Below are 15,841 nucleotides of genomic sequence, written 5' to 3'. Positions count from 1 at the left end.
GAGCTGCAGCTCAAAACTATTTTTGATAAACTTTGTAACCAGATTTAATTTCTTTCCAAAGAAACTTAAAAAAAAAAAAAAATACATTTTTAATACACACATATTTTTCTCCTATTTAAATATATTTATATATAAAAAAAAATTGAAAATGTGTAATTTTTCAAAGTTGGATCATAATATAATTATGAAGTATTTGAAAAAAGAAAAAAAAAAAAGAGTTTTTTATTTTTTCATCAAAATTTCAGTTGTAAAGTTTAAAAAAAAAAAATAAAAATAAAAAAAATAACATTATACCCTTATTTTCAATGGGTTCAGGGTATAAAAATTAAAAATTAAAATTTGTTATTATTATGTACGATATTTATAAAAAGAAATTGCTTTTTTGATATGTACGAAATTTATCCATGTTGCCAATATATATATATATATATATATATGTTTGTTTTTTTTTTTTTTTTTTTTTTATTCTCAGGTATATGAATAACAATATTAACATTGTTTTTATTTATTTATTTTGTTTTTTATTTATTTTTATTTTTTTTATATATTTTATTTATGACATATTTGGCAACATTTCTCGAGTATTTAGTTTCTAATTTATTTTAGCTTATTTTTAATTATTTATTTTAATTTGAGCAAATGACGCAGAAGGCAAAACCGCAAGAAAAGAGCAACAACAATTAGACAATATTTTTTTTAGCTTTTTTGTCAAGATATTTATGTGCTTGTTTGTCTTTGCATGATTGCATAACGACTTGAGTGCACAATTGACGCCACCAGTGTTGCCACCTCGTTAGAATCAGTCAGAGGCATGAAAGCTTAGGCCTGCTGCTGGCTATCGAGCGCTGCCTATCAGCGATGCCTATCGCTGCTGTTGATTCAATTCAATGCCAACTCTAGGAGTTTGCCACGGATCCCCGATCAGTTTGAATTGCGTAATTTAACTCGGTGAAGTCAACGAACGCACCCAGGCATCAATTGGTGGTCAGCAGAGACCGCAGCAGCAGCAGCAACAGCAGCAGCCGCGGCAGCCGCGGCAGAAACTATACAAATGTGCAATTGCAACAAATGCAAACACACTTAGAGCTGTTTGGCGGCTTAGCTCTGGAAAACTGTTGCAGGTGAGTTTGAGTGCGTGTGTGTGGGCTTGCGAAAAGAAAGCCATTTGTGTAACACCGCCCCCGAGATGGGAAATATGAGATTAGCAGACGCGACTGGGCCACAGCGCGGCACAGGCAGAGCCAAGCCGAGGCGAGCTGTTGGCATTGTGTGTGCATCGTCGCCGAGAGTGTGAGGCATTGTTTGTTTGCTGTTTGTTGTCTTGTGTCTTCTTCTTTTTTCATTTATTTATTTATATGTCTTTTTTTTTTTTTTTTTTTTTTTTTTTGTCTACAACTTTTTGGGCATTTATTAATCGGCCCAAAGTTATAGCCAAATTGCAAGCTTTTGTTGTGAGCATTTAGCATTTACATATTCACACACAAGAGGCACACACTCACGCACACCATGAAATATAGATGTCCAAGATGACGCTGAACCAATTATGGAATGACAATGATGCTAGCTGTCGCCGCAAGTGCTCTGGCCGCAGTCTTCAGATGGCATTTGGCTATAAATGCCCATCGGATCTGTTGGGCAGGCATCAGTTTTACGGTTTCGTTCGTTTGGTGTAGCACGCGCAGATCTTGTAACTCCACACACGCACAGCATGGTAAGCGAGTGCGCCCAGCCGCGACCATCCACACTTTTACCACCTGCCTGCCGTTTGCCAACTCTGGATTGTCTAATCTGTTTCTGTTTCTGTTTCTGTTTGTGTTTATTTGCATGTCTTGTGTTTGGCGGGCAGAAACTCATTGCGTTAGTCGTCGTTGGCACTGCCCTGGTGGGCCTGGCTCTGGCCCGTCCGCAGACGAATAGCTACTTGCCCCCGGCCCCCATCAAGGGTCTACAGCAGCCCACCCAGCAAGCGATCAGCTATCAGAGCTATCAGCTGCAGCCACAGCAGCCGCAGCGATCCATTGCACAGATTGAGTCGATCCGTCCATCCGTTTCACTGGGCAGCTTCACCATCCACAGCGGCGGCCAGTCGAGCGTCAACCAAGTGTCAACGGCTCCACTGCCCACGGCCGTCAGCTACGAGACATCTAAATCGTCAGTCAGCGTCGCACCAGCAGCTCCCACGCAGCTCTTTGTGCCCTCGCCTCCAGCTGCTGCTCAGGAATCCACAACCGTTGTTGAGCAGTCGGTGAGCACTCCAGTGGCTGCTCCAGTAACCCAGCAAACCTACTCAGCACCAGCTCCAGTCGCCCAGCAGTCATACGCTGCTTCGGCTCAAGTGGCTCAGCAAACTTACTCCGCCCCAGCTCCAGTAACTCAGACAACCTACTCTGCACCAGCTCCAGTGGCTCAGCAAACTTACTACTCTCCAGCTCCAGTGGCTCAGCAAACGTACTACTCTCCAGCTGCAGCCCTTCAACAGCTGTACTCTGCTCCAGCTCCAACTCAGGTGGTGCAGCAGACCTACTCCGTTCCAGCTCAAGTGGTGCAGCAGACCTACTCCGCTCCTGCTCCTACTCCTGCTCCTGCTCCTGTGGTTCAGGAGACCCAGTCCGTTCAGAGCACTACCCAAGTAATTTCAGCTCCAACGCAAGTGGTTCAGGAGAGTCAGGTGATCTCGTCGCCCGCACCTGCTGCACAGGAAGTCCACACCACTCCAGCAGTCGCACCAGCGGTGCAGCAGACCTACTCTGCCCCTGTGAGCCAAGTGATTACGTCCTCCACTCCAGTGGTGCAGCAGTCATATGTCGCTCCCACTCAGGCCATCCAGGAAAGCTATGTTGCAGACCCAGCTCCAGTGGTGCAGCAGACTTATACTGCTTCTGCTCCAATAGTGCAACAAACCTATACCGCCTCTGCCCCGGTAGTGCAGCAATCATATACCGTTTCTGCTCCTGCTTCGCAGGTGCAGCAAGTCTACTCCGCACCAGCTCCAGCTCCAATTGTTCAGCAGGTGCAGGAGACTGCCATCCAACAGGCTCAATTTACCGGCTATAGCTACCAGGCACCAGCACCCACTGCAACCTACAATCTACAAGAGGTCGTCTCTGCCTCCGCACCCACACCCATCCAATTCCAAGTGCAGCAGCAACAGCAGCAAGTGCAGCCGATACAGCAAGTACAGCAGCAAGTGCAGCAGCAACTGCAACAGCAGCAGCATCAGCAACTGCAACAGCAGCAAGTGCAACAGCAGGTACAACAGGAGCTGCAGCAGCAAGTGCAGCCGATACAGCAAGTGCAGCAGGTGCAGCAAGTGCAGCAGCAGCAACTGCAACAGCAGCAGCAGCAGCAACTGCAACAGCAGCAGCAGCAGCAGCTGCAACAGCAGCAAGTGCAACAGCAGGTACAACAGGAGCTGCAGCAGCAAGTGCAGCCGATACAGCAAGTGCAGCAGGTGCAGCAGGTACAGCAAGTGCAGCAGCAGCAACTGCAACAGCAGCAGCAACTGCAACAGCGGCAGCAGCAGCAGCAGCAACTGCAACAGCAGCAGCAACTGCAACAGCGGCAGCAGCAGCAACTGCAACAGCAGCAAGTGCAACAGCAGGTACAACAGGAGCTGCAGCAGCAAGTGCAGCAAGCGCAACAGGAGCTACAGCAGCAAGTTCAGCAGGCGCAGCAGGAGCTACAGCAGCAAGTACAGCAAGTGCAACAGCAAGTGCAGCAGCAACAACTGCAACAGCGGCAACAGCAACAAGTGCAACAGCAGCAAGTACAACAGCAGCAGCAGCAGCCCCAACAGGTGACCTATACCACCACAGCTCAGGCTCCAGTGCAATTGCAGCAATCCTATGTACCAGCACCACCCGCTCCACTGCAATTGAGCAGTCCAGTTGCTGCGCCAGTGGCACAGTTCACGCCCAACTACAGCTTCACGCCTGCGCTTGCTCAGCAGGTGAGCTACGCACAGCCAGCTGCCCAGACCCTTGTGCAGAGTACTACCACCGTCCAGCAAGCTGCTCCAGCTCCCATTGCAGCTCCAACTCTGGTCTCGACTCCAACTAGCAGCGCTCTGATTAGCAGCCCCGCCCCAGCCCCAGCCACAGACACAACCAATGCCATCTCACAGATTAGCACTAACTATGGCAGCAACGGCGGCTACGTATATGAGAAGAGAAACTAAATGCGTTTGAACGGGTTGTCGAGCAGACGCCCGAACTCGCATTTACGAAACCGTGAATCGTTTTTTTTTTTTTATTATTATTATTATGTAACTTAGCCAAATTGTAGTACTAGCTCTGTTAAATTGCTTCTTTTTTTTTTTACTTAAAATATAATCAACTAATGAAATGACATCAAAAGTGTTTGCCCTTCACGCAGTCAATGCTTAAAATCCTTCAAGCCGTTACAGCTCTGCAAATTTCTAAATTAACAGCAGCTCAACAGCTTATGCGCGTGGCAGGTTGCCAGCACTGTTAAAGAACTCGTGTAAAGAGTGCGAGAGTGCTGCCAGAAATGGGAGCGCAGTTTGAATTTAAATTTAAATTCGTCACAGACAGTGTGGCCAGAACTGTTAAGGAACTATCGCAAGAAATGTTAAGTGGAGCGCAAATTTGAAATCCCTCTGTTACAGCGCTGCCAGAACTGGTAAAAGAACTGTCAGAGGAACCATTACTGCCCGAGCTGTTAAGGAAGTCAGAGTAGAGCTGTTAAGTGGAGGAGCGCTGCCAGATTCGATAAAATAACAGCAAGAAAATCCTTTAAACGGCAGAGCTGTTAAAGAGTTAATGGTTCTCTTATGGGAATTGCTAAATGGTGCGCCAATTTGAAATGTCTCACGAAATACAATATGAAAAAGGCATTAATCATCAATCAGAGTAGCAAACGATTAAATAACGGATGCGAATGTGAGAAGAGCAAAAAAGACGGATTTAGAAAATGCTATAAATAGCTGATATTTAAAATGCAATATATCTAATTGCCAAACACATTTCGATGTCAAATATGAAATTGCTTTGTATATTGAGTCCACTACTTGGCGTTACTCATCATCAGCAGCAGCACTTGGCTACCTGCGGCTGTTGATTAATTAATTCCAGACCGTCTCGGCTCTCTGAAAATCCCACCGTGTTTTAATTTGTTTCTTATTTAATATTGCCACAAGGTAGCTTTTTTCATTGCTTTCATGTTGATTGATTGTGCGCTATGACTGATTGCAGGGCATAGAACTCGCTGGCTATAGACGACCCAAGCGGGAGCTGGCGGAGCTGCCAAGCTGAGCGTTATGAATGGAGTTTCGTTTGCCAATATCGTGCTTTATGAGTCGCCCATTAAATGGACGAGCTGTGCGGCTATAAATGCCAGCCGAAATAAAAGCAACGAAACATGTTTCAGATCGAACTTAGAGCTCTGAGCCAGCTAATGAACAAAACACCAATCATCATCAATGACGGACGTCTCACTCCGATCTCCAGTAGGAGCTCAAGCTCGTTCTGAACATTGCTTTTATTATTATATGAGTCTTATTTGTTTTGTTCTCTTTTTTATTTTTTAGTTTTTTCTCTGGTTTATTCATAGAAAGCTTATAATGAACGATATTTTATGAGCATTTGTTAAATTAGCTACAAGTTCTTATTATCTTGTTCTTCTCGCTGCGTCGCTTTGACATTTGTCTCTTGACTATAAATATGCTAGGACGCGCTAGTCAAAAGTTAGTTCTTTGACCAACTTTGTCAACGCAGCAACGCGCAGGAACACCCACACAGCACCCTCACATACACACACACACACACACTCTCACACACAATGGTTAGTAAGGACTTGCTGCTCTGGCTCCGGCTCCTGCTCCTGCTAATAGCTCCTGCTCGTCATTTCAGCAACTCTTTGCCATCGTCTCGTTCGCCCTGGTGGCCTTGGCCGCCGCTGATGTCAGCCACCTGAGCAACACCTATCTGCCACCTCGCTCCTCCGTGGTCACGAGTGTGACCAAGAGCTACATCGCTCCGGCTGCCTCCGTCCAGAGCGCCTCGTATGCCGCCCCAGCTGCTGCGGCGTCTACCGATGCAGCCTCGTTCAGCAGCGACTCCTCGTTCGTGGCTCCCGCTGCCTCCGTCCAGACCACCTCGTATGCCGCCCCAGCCAAGACTTTCACCAGCAAGGCGTACACCGCTCCTGCTGCCACCTACCAGAGCACTACCTATGCCGCCCCAGCTAAGCAATTCGTCAGCAAGACCTACACCGCCCCAGCTACCAGCAGCTTTACCGCCGACACATCCTATGTCGCTCCTGCTGCCACCTACCAGAGCGCCTCGTATGCTGCCCCTGCCAACACTTTCACCAGCAAGACCTACACCGCTCCTGCTGCCACCTACCAGAGCGCTTCCTATGCTGCCCCAGCCAACACTTTCACCAGCAAGACCTACACCGCTCCTGCCGCCACCTACCAGAGCGCTTCCTATGCTGCCCCAGTCAAGACTTTCACCAGCAAGACCTACACCGCCCCAGCTACCAGCAGCTTTACCGCTGACACATCCTATGTCGCTCCTGCTGCCACCTACCAGAGCGCCTCGTATGCTGCTCCCGCTGAAGCCGCCGCCGCTGCCGCTGCCAGCGAGTCATCCTACGTCGCCCCAGCTGCCAGCTTCGAGAGCGCCTCGTACGCTGCTCCAGCCACTAGCTTCGCCAGCGACTCGTCGTATGCTGCTCCCGCGGCCAGCTTCGAGAGTGCTTCGTATTCTGCTCCCGCTGCAGCTGCCGCTACCGCTCCAGTTGCCAATGTAGTGAGATACTCGGGCATTGACACCGTCTACGGCTCGAACGGCGGCTACGTCTACTAGTTGGCTCCAAGAACGCTTCAAATCGATATTCCTCCCATTTTTTTTTTTCGAACCAATCTTTTTTTTATAATGTTATAACTTAAAATAAAAACAATGAATTTCTTAAACTACCAGAAACGATAAACGCAGCATTTTATTTGCATTCGATGAAAGTTCTCCAAAACACTCTGCCAATAAATATGTAAATTTGTATTCATATGTATAATGTATGTCTGGGTATCTATATATACTTGTGCTCTACTATAATTTCGAATATAGTTAAAATTCCAGAGAATTTGTTTAATATATAATGTGAATTCTCTAAAAATAGATACGACTTTTTGAGGCTTTTTGTGATATCATATGATATTATGATATCATGATTTCATAAATATATACATAAAGTATATATCTTCATATCAATACATCTATCTCATACCTAAAACTTGTTACCTTAAACGGTTCATTCAGCCATCAACATGCGCTTAAAGCAAGTAAAAACACTACTATGGAGCACTACCGGCTGTAAACTTGGTTGATTACAATGATATGAAGCATAGATCAGTCTGAAGAAGTCAAAGGAGTCCACTGTTAACTAGACTTAAGATCACCAAATGAGAGAAAGATTTTGAATTTTGATTGTTTTCAATTTGCCACGCCTCTGCTGGCGTGTGTTTCTCTATATTGATATATCCCTATCTCTGTATCTAAATATATACATATATATGTAAATATATCAAGAGATAGATACAAAGAATGGGAGATATGTATATCTAAAGATTTATATAAAGGTGGCTCAGTTCATCTAGCTATATATATATATATATATTATATTTATATATTTCCATTACAAAAGGATCAGCTATATATAGAGATTCATTCGACACTGGGCTTTATTGAGCTGCTCAAGAGAAAGATACAATAGATGGGATTTACATATAGATATATATAGATCGTAGCTGATTCCTAGGTGGCGGCATCCTTCTCCTTGGCCGTGGCCACAAAGAGAATGTTGAGCTTGCTGCTGATGGGTCGCTTGCTGTCCTCGTGCTTCACGTGCAGCGTGCCCGAGTCGAGGCTGAATGTGCCGACCAGCTGGCCGGGCTTGAGGTAATAGTTCTGGCCCATCGATGTGGGCCGATGTTCCGTAATAAAATGGTACAGCATCGGCTCCGTACTGTCGCTGCTGTCAATGAATACCTTTGGCTTCGTTGTGCTGCCCGCGGGCAGGGCGAAGCTGTGCACCGCCAGCACCGACAGCAACCACAAAATCCAAGTGAACTGCATGACGAGCGATAAGCGATGGGCGATGTGCAGACGATGGCAACAAGTCGGCATCTGAGGAATTGCAACGGGCCTAAATATATATATATGCATATATTCTGGATGCAGCTGCAGCATTGGGCCGGGGCAACGGCCCTTCTATGCGCTTCTCACACACGACTCTTCCTTACTTGCACTCCGTTATTCGGGCATAACAAGTTTCTTCGAGTGTCCATTAACATTAACCCGATTCGACAAAAGAGAGGAAAAATCAAAATGCAATACATAAAATACAAAAACAAAAATATATATATATATATATATATATATATATATATATATATATGTATATACTTATATGAATATGAATATATACAATATATGTGCATATATACTTGTATGTATTCAATGCTTTTTTAGCGCTCCCAATTCAGCAACACAAAAGGCATACGAGAAAGATGAGAAAGAGGTAAAAAAAAAAAGGCACAACAAACTCACGCAACAAAAAATAATCTTTGCAAATTACGTTTGTCGTATCAGGTTTTATATACCATATATAATATATATATATATCACATGTATATATACATATATATACATATGTATATGTCAGTTGGTAAACTTATAATAGTAGTAGGTGCACATAATATAAATAACACATAATCAGCTTTGTATTGGCTTGTATTGATTCAGCTGAAAAGTTAATTTTTTTTCTGAATACCCTATAAACTCGCTACATCATATATGCCAGCATCAAATGTAGCTACATTTCGTTTGTCTATCTTATGGTTAGGGTATGCTGCAGTCGTTCAGCTGGAGCTCTTCCTACTTGTTTGCAATTAGTACATATTCAGTTCAGTTCGAATAGCCAATAAATTGTCTGCAAATGTTTGGAAAACTAATTTATTGACGCCACTAAAATTGGTTAATTAAATATCAAGAAGATTATGAGGAATTTAGTTAGCTTCATTTAAAACGAAGAGCAAGAGAACGAGAACCGAACGACATGCGGGCCGCGCCAATTAGTAGTAAAACTCCGAAATAAATCTTAGCGCTGCTTGAGCTATTCCTCCACTCATTATGTCATCGACACCTGCCGTAGTATACTACTAAGTCTATTCCATAGTTAAGCTCCTCTGGCTCTGGCTCTGGATCTGGCTCTGGATCTGGCTCTGGATCTGGCTCGATAGTGAAAGTCGAATCGGTAGTCAAATTGCATTTAATCAAGTTGGACAATGTCAGAATTAAATATATGCTAAATGAGTTAATTTTACATTTTTGCTAGGCAGAACGTGTTTTTTTATTTATTAGTATTATTATTATTTATGCTGTCATTAATGATTAGCAATTCGAAGGAGGAGCTTCATGCGGGCAGAAATATTATGAGAGTCTTTTAGCGCACAACACTAATTGTAAAGATATTTTAAGCAAAGATTGTAGAAGCAGAAGAGAGAGAGAAAGAGAAAGAGAGAGACGAGTAGTACCGAAAGTGGAAGTAGCAATAAAAGACGAAGCTGAAAAAAATTTAGTCATACTAACAAAAAAGTAGAAGAAAAAGTAAAAGTGGAAGTAGTAAAAAAATTAAATAATAGATGTCAAATGAGTAATAAAAACAGATAGAGTAAAGGCTAAATGTGAAGTAATTGTCGAAGAGGAAATAGTAGAAGAGGCTAAAGCAAAAATAGTTAAAATTGAATAACTATTTATAATAGGAAATAGATAGAATCACATAATCAGATAAAGAGGAAAGAGAATGACCTGAATAAATGTAGTAAAGCTAAAGTTGGCAAAGTAGAAATACTTGTAGTATTAAGATTTTCTGTAGCAGTCATTCAAGTAAGTAAATAAATAGTAGGAGTATAGTAAAAGTAGTAGTAGTAGTGGTATAGTAGTAGTAGAGAAGTAGTAGTAGTAGTAGAGCAGTAGGAGTAGTAGTAATAGTAGTAGTAGAGCAGTAGGAGTAGTAGTAATAGTAGTAGTAGAACAGTAGTAATAGTAGAGAGTAGTAGTAGTAGTAATAGTAGTAGTAGAGCAGTAGGAGTAGTAGTAATAGTAGTAGTAGAGCAGTGGTAGTAGTAGTAATAGTAGTAGTAGTAGTGATAGTAGTAGTAGAGCAGTAGTAGTAGTAGTAGTAATAGTAATAGTAGAGAGTAGTAGTAGTAGTAGTAATAGTAATAGTAGAGAGTAGTAGTAGTAGTAGTAATAGTAATAGTATATAGTAATAGTATAGAGTATAGTAAAAGTAGTAGTAGTAGTGGTATAGTAGTAGTAGAGAAGTAGTAGTAGTAGTAGAGCAGTAGGAGTAGTAGTAATAGTAGTAGTAGAGTAGTAGTAGTAGTAGTAATAGTAGTAGTAGAGCGGTAGGAGTAGTAGTAATAGTCGTAGTAGAGCAGTAGGAGTAGTAGTAATAGTAGTAGTAGAGCGGTAGGAGTAGTAGTAATAGTCGTAGTAGAGCAGTAGGAGTAGTAGTAGTGGTGGTAGTACATATATATAATTAGTAGTAGAAGTAGTAGAGTACTTTTTACATAATTAGTAGTAGAAGTGGTAGAGTACTTTATATATAATTAGTAGTAGAAGTGGTAGAGTACTTTATATATAATTAGTAGTAGAAGTGGTACAGTAGTAGAAATAATTGTAAGCAAGCAGAGGAAAATAAAAGTATAGTAGTAACAAGGTAGTAGAATTAGTAGTGTAGTAGTACAAATATATTACAAGGTATCAACAAAATTATTGTAATATAGTAGTACTAATGGTAATATCAAACTAGAAATAATAGTGTATAGAAATAGTAGTTAGATTATAAAAATACTAGTTGAAAATATGAATATGCCACAATAATAGTAGCAAAAATAGTATTATAAAATTATAAAGATTATTTAAAATACATGTAGTACTGCAGTAACATGAATAGCAGTAGATATAGTAGCTCAATTATAAGTAATAGGAAATAAGCACATAATAGTAGACGTAAGGTAAATATAATTTATTTTTAATTTATTCAGTAGTAAAAGTAATAGTAACTCCGTAGTAAATCAAATAAAGTAAATAATACAAAACTACATAGATACTTACATATACATATACATATCCAGGCCAACATATCTAAGTTTGTACATATCTACAATAAACTGATATTGGCTAAGCGAGGTAAACCACTGCCAATACCACTTTGGTTCGCATGGACTATCAACACCCATCTGATATATAAGTATAGTATCTGATTTGGGATAACGATCTACAAAGTTGGCCGAATAATTTAAAATTGCGCCCATAAACAAATTGTTTGCTACGTTGTTATTTGTTTTTGTTTCTGTTATTGTTTCTGGTTTCTTCGCCATTTGCTCAGCACGCAATGAAATAAACACTGTGCGAATTATAATTAATGTCCAATGTGAGTAATCGTCGCCTTCAGCCCGAATAAAGCATTCAGACGTTAAAGCTTTCAGCCAAGATTAAGTGCCAAGTCCCATGCCCCAACTGCAGGCCCGCAGCTATGTCAGTCAATCTGAGCAAATCAACATAGAGGCGATGCCTCTACCTCTACCTCTACCTCTACCTCTACCTCTACCTCTACCTCTACCTCTACCTCTACCTCTACCTCTACCTCTACCTCTACCTCTACCTCTACCTCTACCTCTACCTCTACCTCTACCTCTACCTCTACCTCTACCTCTACCTCTGCCTCTACCTCTATCTCTTCCTCTGTCTATATATCTATGTAGATCTATATCCACCTTTAGCTCTACTTCTGCTTCTAGTCTAAGTCTAGCTCTAACTCCACCTCTGCTTCTATCTCTGCACCTTGCTTATCTCACGTTTTTCACCAATACGAACGCTCAGCCTGGCCAGTCTGAGCTGAGAACCGAAAATAAACAACAAAGACCCCAAAAATACTAGATACAAAAAAAAATCGCATCATTAATTAAACTTTCAAATTATTTGCGTTAATGTTTGTGTTTGGCTCTGCGACTTCCGAAATGGACATGGCTAAAAATAAACAAACTACTATTAGATCCCATGGCATCCTCCACTATAGCGCAATTCTGCGTCTACACTGCACTACAAGTTATTTGATTTTCTCATATTTCTATTTATTTGAATAGTGATTCTATATTAATAATAATATAAATAGATATTTATTTGAAAATAATTCCTGATATACTTAATTTATTTTAATTAATATAATATTTTTCACACGTTAAATGTATAAAAATTTTGTGGTATTAAAAAAACAATGTAATAATTTTATGTAACAATTTTGGTTCAATATTAATTTAGTTTATCAATATTTATTAATATTATTGAATTAAATTTATTTTTAGTATTTTTTTTTATATATGTACATATATACATTTTTTAAAAATATATTTTAAAATGTTCTGATTGGTGTCTTTATAGAGTAACGTCTTTTGGTAGCGTTGCCACTGTTTGAGAATATCAAGGATTTCGATATTTACGATACTTGCATTCCTCGCTAAGCTCGTTTACTTTACAATTAGCCAGAACTACGTTTTCTGATTGCCTAATGTGTAAGACTCGTTTCAGGTTCGCCTAATACCCAGCTGAGGGTGTGGTACTCAAATTTCTGCTGACTAGTTTAACTGAGATCTTGGATTCCGTTTCGTTCTTCAACACGATTTGTACACACAATTCTTTTGTTTGTGAGCGCTATAAAAGTGTTGGTCCGCAACTCTAGGGGCATCAGTAACCGCTTGCTTAGCATCTCTAAACAACCAGCAACTACTACGAGCTCGTCATGGTAAGTCGCCCGCTCAGCGAGTGTGTCCAGTTGCTAATCCCAGCTAATCCATCTGTGTCTGTCGGCAGCGTCCATTTGCCATTTGCTCCGCGCTGCTAGCCCTCGCCGCCCTGGGCGTGGCCACTCCTTTGAGCAACACCTATCTGCCACCACAGGCCAATGCGTATAGCGGCTACAGCTCGGCGGGATCGAGCGGCGTCGGCTCCTATACACCATCGAGCTCCTACTCGTCGAGCTCGCACGGCTCCAGCTATGCAGCGCCATCTCGACAGTATCTGGCACCGGCTGCATCCCTCAGCAGCTACTCGACCGCAGGCGCCAGCAGCTACTCTGCCCCAACCATCTCACACGGCAGCTACAGCTCAACTGGCTCAACCTATGCAGCTCCGTCGCGCCAGTACCTGGCTCCAGCTGTCTCACGCAGCAGCTACTCGGCGCCGGCTGTCTCTCGCAGCAGCTACTCGGCTCCAGCTGTTTCGCATGTGAGCTACTCCGCTCCAACTGTCTCTCGCAATAGCTACTCATCCTCTGCCTCTACATATGCTCCATCCCGGCAGTACCTGGCACCAGCTCAAAGCAGTTACTCCGCTCCAGCAGTCTCCCACAGCAGCTACTCCGCTCCAGCTGTCTCTCGCAGCAGCTACTCCTCCTCTGCCTCTGCTCCATCCCGGCAGTACCTGGCACCAGCTCAAAGCAGCTACTCTGCTCCAGCAGTCTCCCACAGCAGCTACTCATCCTCTGCCTCCACACATGCTCCATCCCGCCAGTACCTGGCGCCAGCCATCTCCCAAAGCAGCTACTCCGCTCCAGCTGTTTCGCATGTGAGCTACTCCGCTCCAGCTGTCTCTCGCAGCAGCTACTCCTCCTCTGCCTCTGCTCCATCCCGGCAGTACCTGGCACCAGCTCAAAGCAGCTACTCGGCTCCAGCTGTCTCACACGGCAGCTACTCCGCTCCAGCCGTCTCCCATAGCAGCTATTCTTCGCCAGCTCGCTACGCCTCCTCCTTTGGCCAGGGCCTCGGTGGCTATGCTGCGAGCTCTTCGGCCTCGGCCCGCAGCTTTGGTAGCTCCTATGGTGCTGGCGGCACCCGCTACGCTGCCAACGGTGGATACGCGTACCGTCATAAGCATTAAGCTGATCTCCACAATTTCTGATTGAATCGGGCTAAAGGTTAACAAAACGAATTTCTACAAAAAACAATTTTTTTTTTTAAATTAAGTTTCTTAATTAGTTCTGTGTATAAATAAAGTTTAAAGCTCGCAAAAAAAAATATATATATATATATATAGATAAATGTTTTTTTTTTATATTCCATTTCTCAAAAAATGAGACTGACCGACTGGAAAAATCCTAACCCACTTTTCTACCCTTGCAAAACTTGAATAATTATAGTTTGAACAACTTTATTTATAGTAAAAAAAAAGATTTATGGGTAAGCATATATACAGTTATATATTTATACATACATAATTACATACATATGTATATATGGTATTTATACATACGTAATTACATACATATCTATATATAGTGAGCACTCGTTGCATATGAAGATAGGTGTAGTATAGGTATACTGATCCAAGCAAAGACTAAGCTCGGCTTTTAATAGATGTAGCCACCATTGGAGGCATATTTAGTGTCCAGGCCGCTGTAGCCGGAGCCTGCTAAGCCAGAGCCGGAGTAGCCAGCACCCGAGTAACCTGTCAGGGCTGGCAGGTAGGTGCGCGTGGGCGTGGCATAGGTGTTATACTGCGGCACAGCCGCAAAGCTGTTGTAGCCAGAGGTGACCAGCGGAGCAGCATAGCCAGAGCCTAAACCGGAGTTGTAGCCGGAGTTGTACCCCGAGCCGAGGCGGGAGCTCGGGTAGTAGGCACCGCTGGAGTAGGAGTTGCCCGTGTACGAGGGATACGAGGAGTACGCCGAGTAGCCGCCGGCACCACTGAGCGGAGGCAAGTAGCTCCGGGAGAGGGGCAAATGAGAGACATCAGCGGCGCACAGCGCCAGAGAAGCGATCAAAGCAATTGCAGAAATGGAGTGCTACAGAGAGGGATTCAGATCAGAAAGATAATAGTTGAGATTTACTATTATTATTATTGTTATTCCAAGATTCATGAGCTGAGGTATTCCGACTGATCACACTTTTCTAAGGACTTGCCATTTTGGGACTGTAGGCTTCGTTGAGTAGGAGTTATACGAGTTCACTGGAACGGTGTTGACGGATGACTGTGGCTCATTCGGACATCGTGTGTGCATTATATACTCTCGCGGGAAGAAACAAGTCCGAACTGTTATTAAATGAAATGTATCGTGCGGGCTGATTTTACAACTAATTTGAACGCCTTTACGGCACTGCGAACATGTCGACGGACAGTGCTCATTACTCAAGCCCAACAACTGAATAACTGAATAGCCGAACAACCGAACAACTGAACATCTGAACAACCGAATAGCCGAAACCAACAACAATAATTGAGCAACTGAACTGCTTAGAAATGTTGGGCGACGCGTTTAGCTGTCTGTAGCGAATCCCACGATCCCACGACTCATCGACGACGAACATCCAATTTCGGATGAGAGTCGTAAATGCATTTGCTAGATTTTGTGTTTTTTCGCTATACCCTTACAGGGAGTATATTGCCAAGGGGTATCAATCACAGGAGATAAGATCTCATTGGGCATGCAGCTCATCTATTATGCTATTCAGAGACATAGGAAGAGAGAGAGACCTAGAGAGGCTGAAAGAGAAAGAGTTAGAAAGTGAATATCGTACATATCGGTAAGGGTATTTCAGGGTCGGCTTGCCTTAGATAAATGTTCTTTGTTGTCATTTATTTTGTTATTGTTTTTATGACCCTGCCACGCCTGCTCCGCACTCACTTCACCGCTTCTTTTGCTCCGTTTGGGGCGTAACATTGTCGCGCGCTCCCTTACTTTAATAATACAATTTATACATATATTTTTCAAATCTACCTTGGGATATTGTTTTGTGTTAGTGGATGCTGGTGTTGCT

At 42.9% G+C, this 15,841-nt stretch overlaps 5 protein-coding genes across 5 annotated transcripts; 3 read left to right on the top strand and 2 right to left on the bottom strand.

Moving 5' to 3' along the window:
- The first annotated feature begins 561 nt into the window (after window positions 1–561).
- LOC108618114 (uncharacterized) lies at window positions 562–4,356 on the top strand. The gene is made up of 3 exons (XM_089474607.1): window positions 562–1,121; window positions 1,426–1,711; window positions 1,847–4,356. The coding sequence occupies exons 2-3, from the start codon at window positions 1,616–1,618 to the stop codon at window positions 4,175–4,177; spliced, it is 2,427 nt and encodes an 808-aa protein (XP_089330733.1). The 5' UTR covers window positions 562–1,121; window positions 1,426–1,615; the 3' UTR covers window positions 4,178–4,356.
- A 1,293-nt stretch (window positions 4,357–5,649) lies between these two features.
- On the top strand, window positions 5,650–6,954 carry LOC108620124 (uncharacterized). Its single transcript, XM_089474397.1, has 2 exons — window positions 5,650–5,802; window positions 5,871–6,954. The coding sequence occupies exons 1-2, from the start codon at window positions 5,800–5,802 to the stop codon at window positions 6,828–6,830; spliced, it is 963 nt and encodes a 320-aa protein (XP_089330523.1). The 5' UTR covers window positions 5,650–5,799; the 3' UTR covers window positions 6,831–6,954.
- A 722-nt stretch (window positions 6,955–7,676) lies between these two features.
- On the bottom strand, window positions 7,677–8,173 carry LOC149267883 (uncharacterized). The gene has a single exon (XM_089474398.1). It carries the CDS (start codon window positions 8,145–8,147, stop codon window positions 7,776–7,778), a length of 372 nt encoding a protein of 123 aa, XP_089330524.1. The 5' UTR covers window positions 8,148–8,173; the 3' UTR covers window positions 7,677–7,775.
- A 4,412-nt stretch (window positions 8,174–12,585) lies between these two features.
- Window positions 12,586–14,113, top strand: LOC108618113 (uncharacterized). Its single transcript, XM_089474151.1, has 2 exons — window positions 12,586–12,831; window positions 12,900–14,113. The coding sequence occupies exons 1-2, from the start codon at window positions 12,829–12,831 to the stop codon at window positions 13,962–13,964; spliced, it is 1,068 nt and encodes a 355-aa protein (XP_089330277.1). The 5' UTR covers window positions 12,586–12,828; the 3' UTR covers window positions 13,965–14,113.
- A 151-nt stretch (window positions 14,114–14,264) lies between these two features.
- On the bottom strand, window positions 14,265–15,297 carry LOC149267882 (uncharacterized). The gene is made up of 2 exons (XM_089474152.1): window positions 14,987–15,297; window positions 14,265–14,868 (listed from the first exon to the last, which is right to left on the bottom strand). The coding sequence occupies exons 1-2, from the start codon at window positions 14,987–14,989 to the stop codon at window positions 14,434–14,436; spliced, it is 438 nt and encodes a 145-aa protein (XP_089330278.1). The 5' UTR covers window positions 14,990–15,297; the 3' UTR covers window positions 14,265–14,433.
- Between the last annotated feature and the right edge of the window lie 544 nt (window positions 15,298–15,841).

The sequence above is a fragment of the Drosophila arizonae genome, chromosome X (genome assembly GCF_054131065.1).
Source record: "Drosophila arizonae isolate 15081-1271.41 chromosome X, UAZ_ARI_1.0, whole genome shotgun sequence".
In the NCBI taxonomy this organism is placed as follows: Eukaryota; Metazoa; Arthropoda; class Insecta; order Diptera; family Drosophilidae; genus Drosophila; species Drosophila arizonae.
The sequence above is the reverse complement of the archived record's forward strand: the minus strand, read 5'-3'. Positions and strand labels throughout refer to the sequence as shown.

Excerpts from the sequence above, each read along its gene's own strand:
- LOC149267883 (XM_089474398.1), bottom strand. The coding sequence starts at position 8,147 with ATGCCGACTTGTTGCCATCGTCTGCACATCGCCCATCGCTTATCGCTC.
- LOC108618114 (XM_089474607.1), top strand. The coding sequence starts at position 1,616 with ATGCCCATCGGATCTGTTGGGCAGGCATCAGTTTTACGGTTTCGTTCG. Across the intron at positions 1,712-1,846 it reads CTCCACACACGCACAGCATG|AAACTCATTGCGTTAGTCGT; the intron begins GTAAGCGAGTGC and ends TTTGGCGGGCAG.